This window comes from Periplaneta americana, chromosome 15 (genome assembly GCF_040183065.1).
Source record: "Periplaneta americana isolate PAMFEO1 chromosome 15, P.americana_PAMFEO1_priV1, whole genome shotgun sequence".
Taxonomy (NCBI): domain Eukaryota; kingdom Metazoa; phylum Arthropoda; class Insecta; order Blattodea; family Blattidae; genus Periplaneta; species Periplaneta americana.
In genome coordinates this window covers 32217117-32242175 of record NC_091131.1, presented here as the reverse complement: position 1 = coordinate 32242175, position 25059 = coordinate 32217117, and the positions used below count along the sequence as shown (strand labels likewise).

The 25059-nt window shown below is 33.7% G+C and overlaps 1 protein-coding gene across 1 annotated transcript in view; it reads right to left on the bottom strand.

Moving 5' to 3' along the window:
* The window catches only part of Tsp29Fa (Tetraspanin 29Fa), a 102979-nt gene that overhangs the window by 10243 nt on the left and 67677 nt on the right, over window positions 1-25059 (bottom strand). Inside the window, exons 2-3 of the mRNA XM_069846922.1 lie at window positions 10395-10583; window positions 3882-4052 (exon numbers count right to left, since the gene is read on the bottom strand). Coding sequence (XP_069703023.1) covers window positions 3882-4052; window positions 10395-10583 — 360 coding nt within the window. The remainder of the gene's footprint in view (window positions 1-3881; window positions 4053-10394; window positions 10584-25059) is intronic.

Here is a 25059-nt window from a genome sequence, read left to right as displayed (position 1 = left end):
TCTGAAACTTGTAGATTAACTGCATGTGAAATTCTTCCAGGGTTCTAAAGTAGAATTAATAAGAACCATATACACTTATTGTATAGCATAAAAATATAAAATAAATTACGCAAAACCCGTTTTCTGATGTTTTATCATATGTCGTGTGCACACTTTTAACTTGCCTGCCGCTAGAGGGCTACTGTCGCGCCAGCTGTCAAATGTTGGCACATTTTACACGTATGAGTTGCGTGACTGTATCTATTAGACTGTGGTTGTAATTTATTAGAAATGTCGTTTTGTAAACTTAAATATGAGGATAAAAATATGTTTTAAATTCTTGACGATCTACAGTTACATTTGTTCTTTGTTTTAAAAAGTGCTAAGAAAATAGAGAAGTTGCATGAAGTAAATTTAAAAATGCTTCCGTCTTCCGATGAAAGAAGCTTTTCTGTTTGAAATATTGAAAATTTCACTCGGAAAGCTACATCACAGGAGGGACTTTCATCATTATCCCCATAGCTTTGCATGGAATATACTGTCCACCCTCAGTTAAGCTCAGATATTTTATGAAGACATCATCGACAGATTTGCTGCTTTAAAATATAGGATTGACTTGGTACGCAAGAAACTGGGTGAGTCTTGAAATAAATTAGTTCTCCTGTTTGCACGTGTTCTAGAACTATTAAAATTGTACGTAGTTTACGAATAGTAGGCCTACTCATTATATTGATAAAACTGTTCATGCATTTGTTTATGTGAACAGCACTTCATCTATTTTTTTGACGGCGAGCCGCTACTGACAGGCGGACAGACAGATTGTGAAGGGAAAATGAGGAGACCGAGAGATGAGGGGGAAATGAGGCAGAGAGAGAGACGGGCGGGTAAAATAAAAAATTGAGAGAGAGCGAGAGAGAGAGAGGGGGGGAAGAGAACGAGAAGTAGCATCAGGAATGGGGACAGAGCATGAACCGGGATGGGATAGTGTGGAGGATGAGAGAGAGATTAGGATAGAACTGAATGCGATGGGGAGAGAACCATAAAATATGAATTCGTAACTATGACCCTGTGGAGAGCGCGTGCGTTTCCCAACCAAGCGGTCGGGAGATACTTCTCTTCAACGGGACTAGTGGCCGTGTGCACCATTCTCGATCATCTAGCCCGTTTATTAGCAATCACGGAAACATGGTTAATTCTTGACAGTGATCAAGTTACAGATGCGGTGAACCGACATTTTCCCTCGATCAACTCAGTACCATCAGCTGACGGTACGCTCTCTTGAGAAGAATCATCTGAGCGCTAGGTTACCGCATATAAAACAGCGAACGAGCGCACTCTATCAATTATCGCTTCGTTTTTGTTTGTCGGACTGCTTTCAAACATCCTCGCAGTTTTCAAATAAGTTTCAATAATCATGGAAGAAAAAAGAAAAGAGCACCGAACTTCTCACAGTTCAAAGTGGGAATTCCTTTAAAACTCGTCAGCAATTATGCATCCATATTACAGAATAAAAGTACTGACGGAAATTCTCTAAGAGAAAAGCAGGCTACCTGGTTGGATTTAACCTCATAATTCACATGAGTTATACGTGTTTACATAATTCCACATAATTTGTAACGTAATTTATACAGTGGTTATTTCATATTATTGATAATAATTGGGAAAATTTCAGTATACGGATACCTCACTGACAATTATCTTGAAATAGGCTACTAAAAAGAGCAGATTTGTATGTTTGTCGAATGCTCATCATCTTGCTTACGAAAATACACATTTCAGTGCCAATAATTTATTTGGGAAAATTTCAATATACTTATACCTCACTGACAATTATCTTGAAATAGGCTACTAAAAAGAGCAGATTGGTATGTGTTTGTCGAATACTCATCATCTTGCTTACGAAAAGACACATTTCAGTGCCAATAATTTATTTGGGAACATTTCAGTATACGGATACCTCACTGACAATTATCTTGAAATAAAAAAAAAAGCAATTCGTCTGTGTATGTCTAATACGCATCATCATGCATGCGAAAAGGAAGTTTTTAGTGCCAATTTATTTTTTGTGCACAAGGTTGGAATTTTGGAGTAAGAGGGAAAGGAAAGTATCCTTGTTCTGAAATTTATCCATTCATTTTGTGTTCACAAAGTTGGGATTTTGGAGTAAGAGGGAAAGGAAGGTATCCGTGTAATTTCTCTTAATTCAAGCGTAAATAGCCTAATTGTCCAAAACGTCATATAGGTCCTAATAGTTTCAAATGGCAAATCTATATAATAAGTGATAATCTCGCATTCTACAAAATGGTTATTTAGTTTTGCTATATTATTACCGGCACAGAATAACTACTTTATTATTATGTTAACAAAATCGGACAATTAGGCCTAAATAATATTTTGTCCTCAAGTAAAGTCCCGATCTTCCAAAGCAGAAACATGTATAACACATTAGTCTATTTTGAGAAAAAAGAACATTTTTATTATTCATCTACAAACTTACTCTTTCTACAATAACACCAATTCTGTTATTTCCGCAGTGATTTGCGTGTTCAAGATACATCATTTCATCTTCAATTCCATCAAGTACGTCAAATCGTGCCGCCATTTTGGTTTTCTCGACTTGACCATGTTCAATTCAAGATAATCGGTCCCACACCCGTGATCAAATTTGATCATAATCAACTCGCTCGTTTAACTTTGATCGAGATTGATACTCCGCAAATTGGCGTTGAAGATGGTCAAGTGCTGACTTAACCATGGTCAAATTTTAATCGAGAATGGTGCACACGGGCATAGGTGTTCGTCCCTTGTCTAGACCCGTCCTGTGACATCTCCCTATTGGCCTGCATAATGCTGACCATACTATCTGAGAGATCCGCCATTTGAAAGTGTATTATGTTCGTTCTATGATATACCGTACTATCCCCTACACCGTATTGGCATTGAAGTCATTATAGGCTATGAAAACCCGTATGTTTGCAGGAGGACGGCTCTCAACTTTACACAAACGATATTAGTAACAGTAAGAATGTCACCGCTGTGGAGTTAACAATTAGCATGTCCAACCATGAAATGAGTGGGCCCAGATTCAAATCCTGGTTGGGACAAGTTAGGGGTTTTTACGACATTTTCACCCCGACTAATTGATGTAGAATTTCTATGTAACATTCAGCGTTGGACTTCGGACTCGCTTAGCCTTAATTTCAACTTCATCTATCATCTTTTAATAGTTTCAGATCAGTAGTACCGTGATTTGCACAGAGATGGCATCTAAGGGAGCAGCGTAAGTTCTGTTGGACCTGGGTGATTTGCAGCTGAATTGACAGATGGAAACAAACAGTGAATCACGATATCTACAGTAATGCGATCTTCAGGTCAATATATAGGATGTAGTACCGTCACTTGCATATACAGATGATATCTGAGGGATCTAGAGAAGTCCCAGGGTGGTAGAGATATCTGGTCCAGTCAGACCTGGTGTTGTAGAAAAATCTATAGATGGCACCAAACAGTAAATCACGATACTCACAGGAATGCGACCCTAAGGACTTCAATAATCCTCCCATAAATAGATGAAGTCGGCACAAAAAGCCCCAGACTATGGTACAGGCCTTCGGACTTTCCTTAGCACAGGGGACAAAGAATGTTAGTACGTACTAAGTGCTCCCAAGAAAATACCCTTAGCATCCATTGGTGTACAAGTCTGTGCAAAAAGAGGAGGCAATGTACGTCAAAGAAAGAAAAAATCTGTAAGTACCTTACAATAAATAATAGAAGATATAATTAATAATTATGAATGTCATGAGAGAAACATGGAATTGAGTAATATTATCTGGCTAATAGTTTCGGAATTAGAGTACAAGTTAGTGGTGGTCGATATAGAAAAACTTTCATAAACAAACTACCCCCTTTTGCATGCCGGCCCAAACTTCTTGAATATCTTTTTTATCGTTATAGCTCTTCAATGTATGGTTCAGCCTCTCTTCTATAACAGAAGCAGTGCGGTCCCTCAACAGATAACCAGCGATGCCGCCAGACATCTCCAATATGAACACGAGCATCAAGGTGATTGAGAACTGCAACAAAAAAACACATTTTCATTCTCAAAACTACGAGCTCCTCAAACGTTTTAACAATACACTGTAAGAAGCGATCTGAAGTGTGCTGTAATCAAAACTTGTTTCCCAGTGAGCTATCGCAAAAAAAGAATCGACTTGTGTCGTGTCTACTGACTCACGTCATAGGTATAGTGTCAAAGTGTGGCATTGCAGCTATAGGGGAACAACTTAGAAAACTCCGTTGGTCTGCGCATGCATCAATCTTCCTAACTGTCAGCCAATAACGGGAGAAGGCGTTACTTACATAGGTTTCCCATGAAGCAGAATATTTCCGCATCTTTTATACTTAATAATAGTATTGATATTTGATATTTATTATATTATAGTTCACAGACAAACTACATACAAGTAATCATTTAAACCCTTACATTACACACTTTATAAAAAACACACACACACACACGCACGCACCCACGCACGCACGCTCGCTTTTAAGGAACCCGGAGGTTCATTGCCACCCTCACATAAGCCCGACATTGGTCCCTATCCTGAGCAAGATTAATCCATTCTCTATCATCATATCCCACCTCCCTCAAATCCATTTTAATATTATCTTTCCATCTACGTCTCGGCCTCCCTAAAGGTCTTTTTCCCACCGGTCTCCCAACTAACACACTATATGCATTTCTGGATTCGCCCATACGTGCTACATGCCCTGCCCATCTTAAACGTCTGGATTTAATGTTCCTAATTATGTCAGGTGAAGAATACAATGCGTGCAGTTCTGTGTTGTGTAACTTTCTCCATTCTCCTGTAACTTCATCCCTCTTAGCCCCAAATATTTTCCTGAGAACCTTATTCTCAAACACCCTTAATCTCTATTCCTCTCTCAGAGTGAGAGTCCAAGTTTCACAACCATAAAGAACAACCGGTAATATAATTGTTTTATAAATTCTAACTTTCAGATTTTTTGACAGCAGACAGGATGATAAAAGCTTCTCAACCGAATAATAACACGCATTTCCCATATTTATTCTGTGTTTAATTTCCTCCCGAGTATCATTTAAATTTGTTACTGTTGCTCCAAGATATTTGAACTTCTCCACCTCTTCGAAAGATAAATTTCCAATTTTATATTGTCATTTCGCACAATATTCCCGTCACGAGACATAATCATATACTTTGTCTTTTCGGGATTTACTTCCGAACCTATTTCTTTACTTGCTTCCAGTAAAATCCTCGTGTTTTCCCTAATCATTTGTGGATTTTCTCCTAACATATTCACATCATCCTCATAGACAAGCAGCTGATGTAACCCGTTCAATTCCAAACATCTCTGTTATCCTGGACTTTCCTAATAGTATACTCTAGAGCAAAGTTAAAAAGTAGAGGTGATAGTGCATCTCCTTGCTTTAGCCCACAGTGAATTGGAAACGCATCTGACAGAAACTGACCTATACGAACTCTGCTGTACGTTTCACTAAGACAAATTTTAATTAATCGAACTAATTTCTTGGGAATACCAAATTCAATAAGAATATCATATAAAACTTCTCTCTTAACCGAGTCATATGCCTTTTTGAAATCTATGAATAACTGATACACTGTACCCTTATACTCCCATTTTTTCTTCATTATCTGTCGAATACAAAATATCTGGTCAATAGTTGATCTATTACGCCTAAAACCACATTGATGATCCCCAATAATTTCATCTACATATGGAGTTAATTTTCTCAAAAGAATATTGGACAAAATTTTGTACGCCGTCAACAAAAGTGATATTCCTCGAAAGTTACTACAGTTAGTCTTGTCCCCCTTCTTAAAGATAGGTACGATTATGGACTCCTTCCATTGTTCTGGTACAATTTCCTTTCCCCAAATAGCAAGTACAAGCTTATAAATTTCATTAAATAATGCGCTTCCACCCTACTGTATTAATTCTGCTGGAATTTGATCGATACCTGGAGACTTGTACTTTTTCAGATTTTCTATCGCAATTTCGACTTCAGAAAATGTGGGTTCCGGTATGAATGGCTCAGCAGTTTGTATTTCAATTTCGTCCCGATCACTTCTGTTTGGCCTATGTATATTTAGTAGTTGCCCAAAATGTTTTTCCATATGTTCAGGATTGAATGAGCGTCTGCAAGCAAGTCACCATTCTCATCCTTGATCACGTTTACCCTTGCCTGATATCCATTCTTGCCCTTATATAAATCTCTAATATTTTTATTTTTACTATTTGTTTTTACCTCATTCAGTTTTTCCTTCAAGTAATCTCTCTTTTTATTCCTAAGCGTACGATTTGCTTCCCGTCTTTTATTGAAATAATTATCTCTCTTCTCCTCAACTGGATCCTGTAAGAACTTCAATTTTGCCTGTTTCCTTCTTTCTACTGCCATGCAACAATCTTCATCAAACTACGGTTTTTTTTTTCTTAGTTTCATAATAACCTATGCTCTGTTCAGCTGCAATTTTGATATTATCTCGGATATTTTCCCACATGCTATTAACATCTAACTCCTCCTCAACTTCGTCGGAACTTGCTAATACGGCAAACCTATTTGAAATTTCGACCTGATAATGTTGCTTAGTTTCCTCGTCCTTTAATTTCGGAATATTGAATCTTCTAATATTAACTTGTTGCGCTACTCGCTTGGCTACTGATAATCTTTCTCTTAGTTCTCCAATTACCAAATAATGGTCAGAATTACAGTCTGCCCCCCTGAAGGTTCGTATGTCTACTATACTTCTTTTATCTATCAAGATGTGATCTATCTGGTTATGTATCAATCCATCTGGAGACGTCCAAGTATATTTATGTATATCCTTATGGGGGAATGTTGTACTTTTGACAATTAAATTTTTTGATGTGGCAAAGTTGACTAACCTAACTCCATTGTCATTACTAATTACGTGTAGGCTCTCTTTTCCAATAGTCGGTTTAAAAATATCCTCCCGTCCTACTTTAGCATTGAAATCCCCCAATAAAATTTTCATGTGATATCTAGGTAACTGATCAAAAGTCTGTTCCAATTCCTCATAGAAGCTATCCTTTATATGGTCGTCTTTCTCTTCTGTAGGGGCATGAGTATTTATAACTACGATATAGCACCATCTACCCTTAAGTACTAAATACGATAACCTATCACTGATAAATTCGACCTTTTTTACTGCTGATTTTATTCTTTTATGAATAAAGAATCCTGTTCCTAATTGGTGATTATAGTTTCCTTCCCCATAATACAACAAATAATCTCCTATTTGTGTTATGCCGTTCCCATCTAACCTAACCTCCTGTACTCCCACAAAGTCTATTCTATATCTAGTTAGTTCTTTTGCTACTAATGTTACCCCTCCTGTTCTATATAGACTTGTAACATTCCAAGTACCAAATCTCAAAACCTTATTCCTTTGCTTGGTCGTGCCAGAGAATCAGTCCCATTCCGAGGCTTATTTGAAGGATTCGTAGCAAGCTGTTTTTTACGGTGATGGGTTGTTAGCCCTTCGCCCAATCCCCAAGCTGGAGGACCACCCCTCATCGGCTGTCCGCGACTGCTTTTATATATATATATATATATATATATATATATATATATATATATATATACATATATACATATATACATACATATATACATACATATATACATATATACATACATATATACATACATATATACACATATATACACACACACACACACACATACTATTATTTAAATACAATTTCTACAATTTAAATTTATTTAATATACAAAAAAGAGTTTTATTTTATCTTGCACTTGCTTTTAGTTTTGTGCAAGACTCAAGTCATTTTAGTATGTTGTTACTTGCTACTTTCTTCTGTGCATAATTTTACATCTATAACAAAAAAAAAAAAAACCAAGCGTTAAACATATTTGTTTAATAACCATTATTCTTATTATTTTTTTTCATTAGATTCTAGCTATTTCATTTAGTCTTTCCATTCTAATTTTTTTATACTCAATAATAACTCAAATAGTAGTAGTCAGATTCTAATAAGGAAAAAAGCATGTTGAAAAGTATTGTTTGCAGATTTGTAAGATGTTTGAGTCACCGCAATATAACAAAATAATTTAAGGCCTCTTAACCGAGGTTCGTTTTATGCTACTATAGCTGTGGGAAAATATGTTTTTGAAGTAGAAAAGCGATCCGCGATAAATTCTATTTCTTCAATACATAAGTGGGTAGTTGCAGTGTATGAAATCGTCTAAATAGATTCTACTTTATGTTGAAAAAAAAAACATGTTTATAGAATGAGTCAACAAGATATCACTTGTTAAGTTTATGTCTGACTGCTCGCGATCCGTCAAGTAGCGCGTACATAAACATTATTTATCTCCAAAATTCAACCATGCTTTAAAAATAAGCATTTATTGTTTTGATTGGTTTCATTAAATTTATTTAAAGGGACAGACTAAAACGTTCAGTCAGCTGTCTCCAGTCTCTTCAATTGGATTTTTGTAACAGAAATTAGGTCCCCCTATTAACGTAAAGAAACATTGTGTCGCCGCCTTTTCGTAGAATATGGAAAAAGATAAGTAAAAGAAATGTGTTGAGCACGTTAAAAACAACAAAGAACAATATTTTTCTAGTGTTAATGTAATAGACAGTGAAACTGACAGAATAATTTCGTTAGGAGAATGTTTAACTCAGTGGTCGTCAGCACAGAGCACGCTCGGGCTAGCGTCTCTTGCCCGCGGATAAGAGACTGCACTATGGTGCACCGTAGCTGCTGGCGGGTGTGCTTATCCCTCTCTGCCTTCTGCACGACGGTGCATTTGATGTTGCTCCGAATACCCTTTACCCATTTCAGCGAGTGCTGACGACCACTGGTTTAACTGATATCAGTGATGCATCAGATGACTTGTCAATCAGTAACGACAAATGTTCAGATTAATGGAGGGAAGCTCCGACTGCGCCTCCAGCGCAGCAGTAAGGTTTAGTAACCTCTTACAACGGAGTTTTCGAAGTTGTTTATAGCAGCATTAGTCTCTCCTCCCCTTTGTAGAGAGAGAGCAGGCAGGCAGGCAGGCAGCTGTGTTCATTACTGATAAGCACGGAAGAATGTGTTCACAGTGGGGTTCTAAAAAATAATATGACATTATTTTCAATATTGCCAACTGTTACAAGATACTATCATCAAAGTAGGTAAAATCATAATGTTATGTACTGAACCAATAATAATAATAATAATAATAATAATAATAATAATAATAATAATAATAATAATAATAATAATAATAATATTTAAGACTGAGCTAATTTTAAAATGTGTTTTGTCTGGGAACATGAAATTTTCATTGGCTTGACCGAACAGTTTATGATCCATCAGCCTTACCCCAAAAATTTATTCGTTTGACCACGTGAAATGATTAGTACAAATTCCGAATACCACCTTAAATGCATACTGTTTATGTTTTAATTGTTACTGTATAATGCAAGGTTTCTTTAGTCAAGTTCTCTGCACTACACTACAGTACATCAGCAATACAGGGTGTTTCAAAAATACGGGGCATAATTTCAGGTATGTATTTCCCACATGTAGACAATCAAAATAGTTCATTACAACATGTGTCCGGAAATGCTTCATTTCCGAGTTATGGCCTTCACAACATTGAAATTCACCGGAACACCATACCTCATGTTTTAGAAGACACTCCACTGATCAATCGTCAACACATTCACTTCTTGCATGATGGCGCTCCTGCACACTTCAGTCGCACGGTTCGCCGGTACTTGGATCGAAGGTTTCCTGATCGATGGATAGGTAGAGGTGGCCCAATTGCTTGGCCTCCACGCTCACCTGATCTGAACCCTCTCGATTTCTACTTGTGGGGCCATTTAAAATCATTGGTTTATTCGTCTCCGGTGCCTAATTTGGAATCCCTTCGGAATCGAATTGTGGCATGTTCTGAGGACATACGCAATACTCCTGGAGTTTGGGATCGTGTTCGCAGATCAATGAGACATCGATGTGAGGTCTGTATTCAAGCAGGAGGTGGACATTTTGAACATCTTCTGTAATGACAACGACCTGAGGAAAGAAAAACTTTCCGGTGAATTTCAATGTTGTCAAGGCCATAAGTCGGAACTGAAGCATTTCCGAACACATGTTGTAATGAACTATTTTGATTGTCTACATGTGGGAAATACATACCTGAAATTATGCCCCGTATTTTTTAAACACCCTGTATATTTAAAACTTGCAACTTATTTTGAAAAATTCCTTTAATCAAGTTCTTTAAATTAGATCAGCAATAATCGTATATTTAAAACTTGAGACATTAAAAAAAAACAGTTTTCAATTTTAAGTCTGTGTATTTTTATACTCACTGATAAAACCATACAGTGGTTCTCCTTCACAGCTCCACAGCAGCCAAGGAATGACACAATGAGCACAATGGAACCAACTGCGATCAGCAGTGATGGCACAGAGAGGAAACCGTCATCCAGGAAGTCATTATAGTCGTAGTAAATGCCTTGAATGACTGCCCCTACGCTCAGGACCACTATGCCCGTGACCTGAAAAGAGAGAATCAACCTGAATGAAGCAACCATTATTATTGATATACTATCACGACAAGTTCTTCTAAGAATTACGTGCGGCAGAACATTTCTGTGTTGCAAGTTTACATACTCATATTGAACAGTTCCAAACTGTGACCGAATATAGGGTCATGCCTTTGAAAGTTAAGACACTAGTGTCTTAGAAGGAGGATACTAAACCATATTGTGAAAAAAAAAAATCGATACTTATAATTGTGACTTTCAAAATAATTTAGAAATTAAATTTGTACTGTATTAACACGAACTGAATTAATTAAATTAATATCGCATTTTCTCGAATATCCCACGCCCTCGAATAAGCCGCGCACCCCACTTTTGAATGACAAAAAATAATTTAAAAAATGAAACAAGAATTACAAAAACAAAAATAAAAAATGTATTCACGACAAAATAATATCAATTGAACACAAATTCAGTTCAGTTAACAATAAATGAATGTTTATCGTGGAATAGGACGCATTTCAAACCTATCCAATGTGCATGCACTCCACGCATGTCCGTTGTCTTACTCAATCGACCGTTTACACGATATACTGCGACATTAAGAGCACGTGTCGTGATTTCCATGTTCCTCCGCATCTTTGACAATTTTAAGTTTTTCACTGCAAAGTAAAGGATACCAATCTCATACCTATAGTGGTAGATATTAATTTTCAGAATTGAAAATATAAGACGCATAAACGACACTAGAACTTGATTCTGACACGTACTGCTAATCCAAACGCTATTTAACAATGTTAACAATTGAAATATCCGTGCGGGAAGATAACTGAATACACTATCATCTTAGGCTTAGGAGTTGCGGGGGAGGAAAATCTGTGAGTATTGCCAATTTCATTTCGAATAAGCCGCGCACTCATATTTTTATATAACGGAATAAAAGTGCGCAAGGTATTCGAGAAAATGCGGAATATACAACGTGACAATATTTCAACCTGGTTTACATCTTAATATTTTCAATAAAAGTTGTGCTTAGTATTACATTAAAAGAATTAGTTTCAAAGAATCTATAAGCACAAAGTTTTTTTGGTTTGGAATCTGACAATAACTTTAACTGAGAAACACAAATATAATGTTACTCCTAAATCCAACTCTGCCTGGCAGGCCTAAACAATAATATCCTTGTTTTCTATTGGCGATATTAACACCCTTAAAATGGCACACCCTGCATACTTTCATTCTACGAGTATAATGGAATAGTAATTAATATTCCAGGCTAAGTCATCTAAAGCTGCGTATCCACGAAGCGAGGCTACCACGCGCAGCCACCTCTCGCGGCAGCCTCGCTTGCTCTTTGCCTCGCGGGTTTCTTCTTTTGGTAGCGAGGCAAGAACGCGTGAGCCACCAGTTAGTGCACGGCAATTGAGGCAGTTAACATCGGGTTGCGTAATGGCATATTTACCAACAAACAGTCCACATGTAGCGAGGTAATCACTGTGAGGGATCTTTGATCGCATCTAAAAATCTACTGAAATTGGCTCACGATTAGGCAGCCTCGTATCGTTGCGAGACCTCCAAGCATTATTGCAATGCAAGGTATCCACTGAGTGCAGCAAGCGTCAAGAGGCAGCCTCGCTTCATTGATACGCGGCTTTAGGGTGAGCATTCATTTAAATATTTGTTTATTTACTTACGTAAATATTTATTTATTTATTTACTTACGTAAATATTTATTTATTTATTTACTTAAATATTGATTGATTTATTTATTTATTTACTTAAATATTTATTTATTTATTTACTTAAATATTTATTTATTTATTTATTTGCTTAAATATTGATTTATTTATTTATTTGCTTAAATATTGATTTATTTATTTATTTGCTTAAATATTGATTTATTTATTTATTTGCTTAAATATTGATTTATTTATTTATTTGCTTAAATATTGATTTATTTATTTATTTGCTTAAATATTGATTTATTTATTTATTTGCTTAAATATTGATTTATTTATTTATTTGCTTAAATATTGATTTATTTATTTATTTGCTTAAATATTGATTTATTTATTTATTTGCTTAAATATTGATTTATTTATTATTTGCTTAAATATTGATTTATTTATTTATTTGCTTAAATATTGATTTATTTATTTATTTGCTTAAATATTGATTTATTTATTTATTTGCTTAAATATTGATTTATTTATTATTTGCTTAAATATTGATTTATTTATTTATTTGCTTAAATATTTATTTATTTATTTATTTGCTTAAATATTGATTTATTTATTTGCTTAAATATTGATTCATTTATTTGCTTAAATATTGATTCATTTATTTGCTTAAATATTGATTCATTTATTTGCTTAAATATTTATTTATTTACTTAAATATTTATTTATTTACTTAAATATTTATTTATTTATTTACTTAAATATTTATTTATTTAAATATTTGTTTAAATATTAATTAATTCATTATTTATTTATTTATTTATGCATTTATTAATTCATTATTTACTTATTTATTTACAAAGTAAAGTCTTAAGAACGACGGGATACAGACCCAGAAACAAAATTTGGGTCATCTGAATTTTCCAAGTTTCAGTTATAACATACTGCACATGCTCAGTATAGACGAATATCCTGTAAAACGATATTCCAAAATTTATAAATACTGATCCCAACTTGTGCGTATATTCTTTATCAAATTATGTATCACGTTAAAAATTGAAATACTTTTAGTATTAATCAGAACTTTATGTATAATACCTTTTTTCTTTTGTGTGTATTTTTTTACTTTTTCACATATTAAAGCTGGTGTAAAATCTATTAAATACAATAAATGAAATGAAAATGAAATTTACTTCTAGAAAGTTCACCTCTTCATCACGATACATGTAAATACACATAATGAACAACTAAAATACACTTATCTTACAAAAACAGATCAATTTCAACAGCATCAACAAAAAGCATAGCTTATTCTTTCCTCTATAAATTAAGATGCTGTATTGGAAGATGGGACAATAGGATCTAAACATATGAGATACAGTTTTTCCAAACGTGCTGTAATATGCGTTGCAAGAAACTAAACCCATTTTGTATAATTTCGCTATTTTATGCAATTTGCAATTTCAGCGTATTTGTATAGTAGTTCCGTAAGTGTAATACATTCTTCAATTTAAACATTTTATGTAGGCTAAAACACACAGCAACACACAACATACATTTAACAAGGAAATTCACATTACTAATTTCAAATACTGAAAATTTCTGAAAGAAGTATACAATTATCCGACAATTATTAAATATTTTTAATTTAGAAGAAAAGATTAAAAATCAGAAACAAAATTGGTACAAACATATTACAAGAATGACTAATGACAGATTACCAAAACAAATTATGGATTATGCACCAAAAGGATATAGAAATGTCGGAAGACCGAAAATAAGATGGACAGATGATTTAAGCCTTGAAGACGGAACAGGCCAATAGGCCTAATCCCTGTAGCTGAAGAAGTATACACATGAACTTACAGTATGTTAAAGTAGGGACAACTTACCGAGTTTTACTGTCTCTAAACGAAATTTATTTATTTTATTTATTTTCATTGCTAGTAAGTTTGAAATGAATACAAGTTAATAAATACAATGAAAGATAAACTAGTCCACTCCTGAATGAGTAAGACTCGTGCTCAGGAGGGGATTCCAATACAGACAAAAATACAGAGAGTGAATACAGATTAAAAAGTGTTTAATATGTTTAAACCCAAACTATAAGTCAATTCAATTTTTTTTTATTAATTTGGAGAGGATTCGTGGTTAAAATAATATTGGAATAAAATTTGTTCAATAATCTGGGACCTTGACTCATGCTATGATAAAAAGCTGCATTGATTTTACATTTTGGTTCACACAAACGCAGAGAATTCATATTTTTAGTTCTATATTTATGTATATACCTTTCAAAGTTATTAAAATTTCTATGAAAATATTTTAATAAAATAAAACAATACATTTGTTTAATATTGAAAACTTTGATGTGTTTAAACAACAATTCAGTTGGGTAATCTTTCTGCTTTTTAAATCAAATTTTTAATACTTTTTTTCTGTAGTAAAATTAACGGATAAAGGTTGGATTTATAAGTTCCACCCTAACCTATAATACCATACATAAATATAGATTGCAATAATGCTAAATAAATTATACGTAAACAGTTAGTTGACAAAATATTTCTTAGAACAACAAAGTAACATAATGTTTTACGTAATTTATTACAAATATAATGAACATGATTATTCCATAAATGAATAATTGCAATTTATATCGGTACAATCAGAATTATGCATTTTAATTTGTAGTAGAGATGAAATTGGTTTATTACTTTATTATTTAAAGAAAATGGGATAGCTATTGTTGTATCTTTATTAATTACAAGTGAATTCATATGGAACCATTCTTTTATTAATTTTAAGAAGCAATATGTATTATAATAAGCATCAGTCTAAGTTTTTCCACTAAAAAGTAAAACAGTATCATCAGCATACGAATATAAATCACCTTCATATTCTTTAAGGTCTATCATTAAAAGGTCATCCATTTGCAAGTACAATCTACGAACTTTAGAGGAAAATCCATGAACTTCGTGCTTTAGTCTAGGTAATCCTAATCCTAAATTAAATTAAAATCAAAAACTGGAGGGGCATTTTTGTATTGAAGCAGGTCGTGATAGAGATTTAATACAAAAAAAGTTAAAGGTATATAGCCACATAGATAGGTAGGCTTGTGGTACATATGTAAACCTTTGGTAAGGACGAACAGTCTAAGAGAAGATATATGTATCTAAAGAGTCAATTTTAATGAATTACAAATTTACTTTTCGCAAGTAAAAATTTCACTTGAATCTGCAGTCACGTGGAAATACCCGGAAATAAGTAGGTACCATATTTAGAAAGTGATTAAGATCCCAACTTCAGAGATGACCGCATTATTACTAGCAGCAACTGCAAGGACAGACGTTCAGATGTTCGTGTACGAGTACTGCGTGGAGTGTATTGTTTAATAGCAGCCACAGTAACGGCCTTATCAGTAACCTGTGATACAGGCAATGCCAATTGAAGGACACAGGAGAACAAAGGCTCATTGCATTGTTTAATGCAGAAATTGCGATATTAACACCATCTTTAGCTCACGATGAGGACTTTCATTTCACTCTAAGAAAAATACAAAAGAAAACGCTCGATGTAAGAAAAGTATGTCACATAATAGTAGGCTATATTGCGATACAAGCGTGGTAAGTGCATTATAACAGAATCGAAGAAAAGTTCGAGAAGACGAGACTTCCCTATTTCCGAGATTCTGTTATGCACTTAACACACGTATTGCATACTTTTTTTTGACCGAACTTAATAAAAAAATTAATTATTATTAACCATTTTTAATTCAAATGAATAGTTTGTTTTTGGACGCTAACATTTTCATGTGTGATCGCCGTTTGTTATTTTTCGAAAGATGCCATTCATTTGTTATTCGTATTTATCGATAGGTGTTATTCATTTGTTATTATTCGGCGGCGATTGTGAAAATGTATTTATTTTATTTATTTATTTAAATTTAAATATACAGAATAAAGAATATGATTACAAAACAAACAAGAGAAATAGAAATAAAATAATACAAGCAATATAAAAAGAAGATACAGTAGTATTAACAAAATTTGAGACCGAATGAGCAGCGCTCGTGCTCGGTCGCAGTTCAGATATAATATTAAAATAAAAAAATAATACTAATACTAAAAATAAATAAGTAAAATAAAATAGGAACTAAAATATAATTACAGCGGCAATGGAATTATATAATATAATAACACTAGAGAAGAATAATATCGCACGTGAAAAGTAGGACTAATATATATTTCAAAATTATAGAATACAAATATAATATAGGTTGATTAATTCATACACATAGGCTATAAATTTATTTAATCAACTTTAAGATATTAACACGTTTCTAATTTTCTTGTTATATGTTAGTGGGTTACATGTTAGAAGTTCTGGGTGTCATTTAGTTAAAGCATTGTACAACCGAGGGCCAAAATTAATGCTATGCTTTAGACCAGCAGATGTGAGACATTTAGGTTCTACTAATGTTGAATTAATATTTCGTCTTGTGTCATAATTGTGTGTCTGTAATACAAACTTATTACGATTTTTATGATAAAATTTTAACAGCGTATACTTATAAATTTGTTCAATATTAAATACATTAAATTCAGAATAAATTAATTTAGTTGGATATTCGAAACGTTTATTCAAACAAATTTTAATTATTCGTTTTTGTAGTAAATTTAACGGACTAAGATTAATTTTTGTACTTCCACCCCAAACAATTATACCATATTGAATGATAGACTGAATAATGGCCAAATAAACATTTCGTAGAACTCTAACGGGTAAGTATGTATGTATCCAATGCCTACCCACGTCACTTTACGTGATTCGGGTTCCGCATATTTTGGATAGATGGCAGGACTGTTACTCCATTTTCTAGTTTGACACCACTTCGGCGGGCTATGCTGTACATGATGTGTATCTGTGGAGAGTTATAGCCTATCGTGTACTAGGGTAAGTGTATGAGTAAGTATTCGTGTAAGTTGAGTGTATGGACTGGATGATGATGATGATGATGATGATGATGATGATGATGATAGAAGGAGAAACCCGGTGCCGGAACGTAGCCTACTCCTGTCGAATAGCACCAAGGGAGCCGCCAGGCTTAACGTCCCCATCCGACGGAGGCCTACCTTCTCTTCATATGCACTGCGGAGAGATTTGGGATTTAACCCAGGCATATTGGGATACAATCTAGTGTTTAGAAGATGTGCACCGCCATCTCTCCTAAACGACATTTCATACAAGTTGAGAGGATGCGGAGGCATTTCTTTCCCCTTCTACTTGTCCCGAGTCCGTCAGTAACAGAACGGTAGCTGTTATCTCTTATACCTGCACCCCCCCCCCCAAGCTGTACATGCAAGAAAATAAAATATTGAATAAAGTACAGAAGTGGATATAAAATACAGTGACACATATGTTTGACAATTACATATTAGAGTATATTTTAGTGTAATTCTTACAATATTTCCAACTAATAATTAATTAAATTAAGGAATGTTAGTTTGTATTATGAAGCCAAGGGGGAGCGATACAGTGCAGATTGTCCCTTTGTGTAGGATGTAAAGTAGTAACTAGCGGTGGAGAAAACATTTATCTTCTCCTGTCAGTAGATTTTTAATGTCCCAATTGATATAAACAGCAATAAAATGAAATATAAACGCTTAGTATAGACTTTCGAAATATAGATTACCGGTAAACATTTTCAATAATAAAATTTGTCACTATGTTGAAAGTCGAACGTTAGTAAGATGGACAGTAGCATCTTCCCCTTCACTGATGGTAGAGAGTGTGAGTAGAGGGGAAGGCCTATCAACCAAACTGAAATGGAGTTTAATCCCTAGGTAGAAAATTTACATGAAAATTTCTAACCCCGCCGGCTAGTCCGGAGGTAGACACGCTATCACAGAGCTGACTCGGCGTACGATTGTGAAAATGTTGTAATAAGTTAAATTATAGAAAGTTTAGTTTCGTCTTCAAAGAAGTAGATAGGCGACACATTAATTATACATCAATATAAATAAATGGCATATAGAAAATGTTTGTAGGTGACACATTAATTATATATCAATATAAATAAATTGCATATAGAAAATGTTGGTAGGTGACACATTAATTATATATCAATATAAATAAATGGCATATAGAAAATGTTGGTAGGTGACACATTAATCATATATCAATATAAATAAATGGCATATAGAAAATGTTGGTAGGTGACACATTAATTATATATCAATATAAATAAATGGCATATAGAAAATGTTTCTAGGTGACACATTAATTGTACATCAATATAAATAAATGGCATATAGAAAATGTTTGTAGGTGACACATTAATTATATATCAATATAAATAAATGGCATATAGAAAATGTTGGTAGGTGACACATTAATTATATATCAATATAAATAAATGGCATATAGAAAATGTTTGTAGGCGACACATTAAATTGTACATCAATATAAATAAATGGCATATAGAAAATGTTTGTAGGTGACACATTATTTATATATCAATGTAAATAAATGGCATATAGAAAATGTTGGTAGGTGACACATTAATTATATATCAATATAAATAAATGGCATATAGAAAATGTTGGTAGGTGACACATTAATTATATATCAATATAAATAAATGGCATATAGAAAATGTTTCTAGGTGACACATTAATTGTACATCAATATAAATAAATGGCATATAGAAAATGTTTGTAGGTGACATTAATTTATATATCAATATAAATAAATGGCATATAGAAAATGTTTGTAGGTGACATATTCATTATACATCAATACAAATAAATGGCATATAGAAAATGTTTGTAGGTGACACATTAATTATATATCAATATAAATAAATGGCATATAAGTTAGAAAATGTTTGTAGGTGACATTAATTTATATATCAATACAAATAAATGGCATATACAAAATGTTTGTAGGTGACACATTCATTATACATCAATACAAATAAATGGCATATAGAAAATGTTTGTAGGTGACACATTAATTATACATCAATATAAATAAATGCCATATAGAAAATGTTTGTAGGCGACACATTAATAATTATACATCAGTGTAAATAAATTGAATACCGGTATAGGTTAATGCTTGAATACGTATTTTACAACGAGTTAGAAAGAGAAGACTACCTCTTTCTAACTAGTTGGTATTTTACTGCATGGATGTTTTCGCGTTCAGCCACGACCCCACGAGTGGCGCTCAGAGCAACAACCGGAAGTCGTCAGAAATGGCTTTCAAGCTTACGTCTCATCTACATTAATTCCCGATTCTTACAAATCTTCACTCCAATAAATTAATTTAGAAAGAGTGCTGGTATAATAAGATATTTAGTCATTTCCTCATAGCACACAGTGGTGCGCGACACTGATAGTTCGTTACTTTTGAGTAAATAAAAATTGATTTGATTCATTTACTTACCGCACCTCTGTCCCCCTCTCAAAGTGAGAGTTCCACAACTATAAAGAATAACCGGTAATGTAACTGTTTTATAAATTCCAACTTTCAGCTTTTTTGAGAGCAGACTGGATAACAAAAGCTTCTCAACCGAATAATAACAGCATTACCCATATTTATTCTGCGTTTAATTTCCTCCCGAGTGTCATTTATATTTGTTACTGTTGCTCCAAGATATTTGAATTTTTCCACCTCTTCGAAGGATAAATCTCCAATTTTTATGTTTTCATTTCGTACAATATTCTCGTCACGAGACATAATCATATACTTTGTCTTTTCAGAATTTACTTCCAAACCTATATCTTTACTTGCTTCAAATGAAATTCCTGTGTTTTCCCTAATGGTTTGTGGATTTTCTCCTAACAGTCAAGTCATCCGAATAGACAAGCAGCTGGTTTAACGCATTCAATTCAAAACTCTGTCTGTTATCCTGGAGTTTCGTAAAGGCATATTTTAGAGCGAAGATAAAAAGTAGAGGTGGTAGTGCATCTTCTTGCTTTAGCCCGCAGATAGAAACTGGCCTATACGGACTCTGTTGTATGTTTCACCGAGACATTTTAATTAATCGAACTAGTTTCTTGAGGCCAGATCTTAACTTCGGAAAAACTCATTTGCGAGGTTAAATAACCAGATTTACTTCTAGAAACTAATAATCCACTAATAATAAAATAAATCTAAGGGGCACATTTACAACTCGAACAAAAAAGCGATTTACGAAACCGTAATACATGAATGGATCTACGTATACTTCACTCCTCAATCGCATGCCCAGCGCCGTACCAGCGGAACTCAAATAAGTAACTAACTACATACATATATACATACATACATACATACATACATAAATACATACATACACAAACACATACATACACAAACACATACATACATAAATACACAAACAAATACATACATAAATACACAAGCAAATACATACATACACACACAAGCAAATACATACATACACACACAAGCAAATACATACATACACACACAAGCAAATACATACATACACACACAAGCAAATACATACATACACACACAAGCAAATACATACATACACACACAAGCAAATACATACATACACACACAAGCAAATACATACATACACACACAAGCAAATACATACATACACACACAAGCAAATACATACATACACACACAAGCAAATACATACATACACACACAAGCAAATACATACATACACACACAAGCAAATACATACACACACAAGCAAATACATACACACACAAGCAAATAAATAAATACATGGGCAAATAAATAAATACATATGCAAATAAATAAATACATATGCAAATAAATAAATACATATGCAAATAAATAAATACATAAGCAAATAAATAAATACATAAGCAAATAAATACATACATAAGCAAATAAATACATACATAAGCAAATAAATAAATATATAAACAAATAAATACATAAATAAACAAATAAATACATACATAAGCAAATAAATACATACATAAGCAAATAAATAAATATATAAACAAATAAATACATAAATAAACAAATAAATACATAAATAAACAAATAAATACATAAATAAACAAATAAATAAATACATAAATATATAAATAAATACATAAATAAATATATAAATACAAAGATAAATACATAAATATATAAATACATAAATAAATATATAAATATATAAATACATAAATAAATATATAAATATATAAATACATAAATAAATATATAAATACATAAATAAATATATAAATACATAAATAAATATATAAATACATAAATAAATATATAAATACATAAATAAATATATAAATACATAAATAAATATATAAATACATAAATAAATATATGAATACATAAATAAATATATGAATACATAAATAAATATATAAATACATAAATATATATATAAATACATAAATACATAAATAAATATATAAAATATATAAATACACAAATAAATACATAAATAAATACATAAAATAAATACATAAATAAATTAAATAAATAAAGCAGTAGCAGTTACTCATACAACACTGAGGACTTCAAAATCGCAGCCGAACAGCATAAGGTTCTTGGAGTCGTCTTAATCTTGTTGATTTTGATTTTTGGAAGAAATATAGAAAAATATAATTTTTATGTCTTCAGACGGTCAGCCCGCCCTTTACCGAAGTGATTTAGGTTAATCGTAAGTTTTTCCGAAAATATATCAATTTGTTGAGAAGTTTTCAGCTGAGTTACAATGAGGCCACTGTTTCACGTATAAACATAAAATATGAAATCAGGTAAAAATTTGTTTTAATCCCTCACATTTAGACACGAGCTTGCTTTCTTTAAAAACGCTACCCGATTCATAAACCAAAACTACGCTATCCGATATTCACCCAGTTATAGCTGAACTGTTACGCAAGCTGTTTACACTAAAAGTAGAAAGTTTACACCGCACGTATTGCACATATGTTTGCAAAATGTAAGTAAACATCTCGTGACTAATATACTAATGCTTTGCATTGTTCGGCTTAATACACCCATTCTCACTTTGCTGTATATTGCATTACGCGTATTTATATTACCAATGACAGGAGATTAGTCTTAAAATGGAATGTGGAAACGTTCTATAGCAAATATGGATTTACGAGTAAATAAAAGTCTATGAACTAGCTGTTGACGCAAGAATGATAAACATGATGTAATAATAAATTGAATGTTTTGAATTTCGCAATATTTTCTTACCGATAGACTATTTCGCGAAAAGAGGAATTCTCGTCATCGGAACTCCCGTCATGGTACCACCTACTCAATGCAAGTTTGTCACCCGGAGTTTTGGTCACTTCGATATTTTGGCCACCAGTACACATTTTCTTAAAAATAATTTATTTTGACAAGTAAAATATCCATAGGTACCCTGTATAAAATGTTATGTGATGTTTCAAAATTGCCACACTGTATAAAATGTTACATGATTTACATTTCAAAATTTCCACCCAAATTGTTTCCGATGGCTTTGATGTACGTAAGAACACCACCATCTTCTTTATAATCAGGGTATTGTTCTGTGATCCTACTAATCCTTCTATATAAATCCTCCACTTTCTTCTTTTTACGGGAAGGGGAGTGACCCTTCTGCCCGCTCGATATGTTCGTAAATCTTTTGAGCTTCACTTCGCAATAACCCCAGGAAATGGTATACCAACGGATGAGGCTTTCACCCGATATTTTGGTCACCAGTACACATTTTCTTAAAAATAATTTTTTTTGACAAGTAAAATATCCATAGGTACATTGTATAAAATGTTATGTGATTAATATTTCAAAATTGCCACGCTGCATAAAATGTTACATGATTTTATGTTCCAAAATTGTCACCCAAATTGTGTCCGATGTCTTTTTTATAATCAGAGTATCTTTCTGCGATCCTACTAATCCTTTTGTGTAAATCCTATATTTCGCCAATAACACATTAAGGTGTGTATTAACGTTTTGGAGGAAAATCTACATTTTTTAACCAACCTTTTTAAGATATTTATCAGACAACATATGAAAGTAGACTAACATAACCATATATCAGAAACTTCAATTTCACTTTTTGATTCCTTAAAAAAATGATTGATTAAAAATTATTCTATTTCTTCAAAATGCCATATATTTTCTAAAAATTACTCAATTTTGAAATTGAGTTATTGCTGTTTATGCGTACAATGCTCTGTACTAGGATTTTGCAGCTAACATTATTACAAAGAAAATTTTAGTCATAAAAACGCCATTTCAAACGTTAATACATACCTTAATACATTATTAAATGTAATCGGTGATGAGAACGCCGGTGACTAAAATATAATCGGTGGCCAGAACTCCGGTGACTAAAATGTAGTCCACACCTGTGGAGTAACGGTCAGCGCGTCTGGCCGCGAAACCAGGTGGCCCGGGTTCGAATCCCGGTCGGGACAAGTTACCTGGTTGAGGTTTTTTCCGGCGTTTTCCCTCAACCCAATACGAGCAAATGCTGGGTAACTTTCGGTGCTGGATCCCGGATCATTTCACCGGAATTATCACCTTCATTTCACTCAGACGCTAAATAACCAGAGATGTTGATACAGCGTCGTAAAATAACCGAAAAAAACTAAAATGTAATCGGTGACAAGAAGGTATAATGACGACATCTCCGGTGACGAGAATTCCTATACCCCTATTCGCTAAAATGAAAATTTCCACATGACTGTACCTTAATATTCTGCACTCTTTTATATTATATAGGGTGGGAGGGTATATATTACAAGAAAATATTGTGACAGCGACGTGAGATTCGAACTCACGACCAGCGTCCCGCAAGAAAGCAGATCGCGCGGAGCACGGAGGAATGGCGCGCGGCGAAGAGGGGAAAGGGCCAACGCGGCGAGAGAGTGGAGCGAGAGTGCGCGCGCATCTGGTGCTGGTAGAGAGGAGAGGGCTCTGGCTTTTTCTGGAGTGCCATCTCTAGAGACGCGTGGAACCTTCGAGGCTACGTCGCTGTGGTTATAAATTACGGTCGCGAAGGAACGACAGCAGTTTTCAGTTGATTAGTCAGCCAGTCAGTGAGAAAGCCAGAGCAAGCAAGCCAGTCTTGTGTACCGGAGTTCGACTCGAGTGTGCGTCCGCATCTGCGTCAGCATCCGAAGGCCTGAGTTCGAGTGCAGTGGACCCCAGTTGGAGGGACCTGAGTTCGAGTGCAGTGGACCGCAGTTGGAGGGACCTGAGCTCGAGTGCAGTGAACTGTCTCTGAAGGTCTGTGGTTCGAGATACGGTGAACTCGAGTGACTGAGCTAGAAGAACTGTGAACTGAGAACTGATAGTTCTGATTTGTAAATAGTGCTTTGTAAATATTAGTTAAGATTAACAGTTCATTGTTGTTTGTAATAGTCCAAGTAAATTGTCATTGTCGTCGGTGGAGTGCTATAACGAATACTGTGTTGAGTGAAAATCCAATTGTTGACGAGAACGTTTAAGGCGAATTGTAGAAAGGAATTATTGTTGTGACGAATAAATTACATTGTTGTAACTAATAAAATTCACAATATTTTGAGATTTGAGAAAAATACATGTGAAACAACGCCGTCTTTATTTTTTCCCTTCCTCTAATAGTTTGTCTACAAATGTGGCACGTATTTTACTATCTGGTGTTTTAAGAATGATCGTACTATACGCACATCTTTTCATCACATGTACTCTAGCATAAACACACTTCTTAAGTCACTTAAGGGTCATTAACCTTGCAGGAACCTCGCTTTATTTCACTCGTGCTGAATTAGCCGGTATTCATTTAATGTACGGAACAGCAAAGGGAGATTATTGGC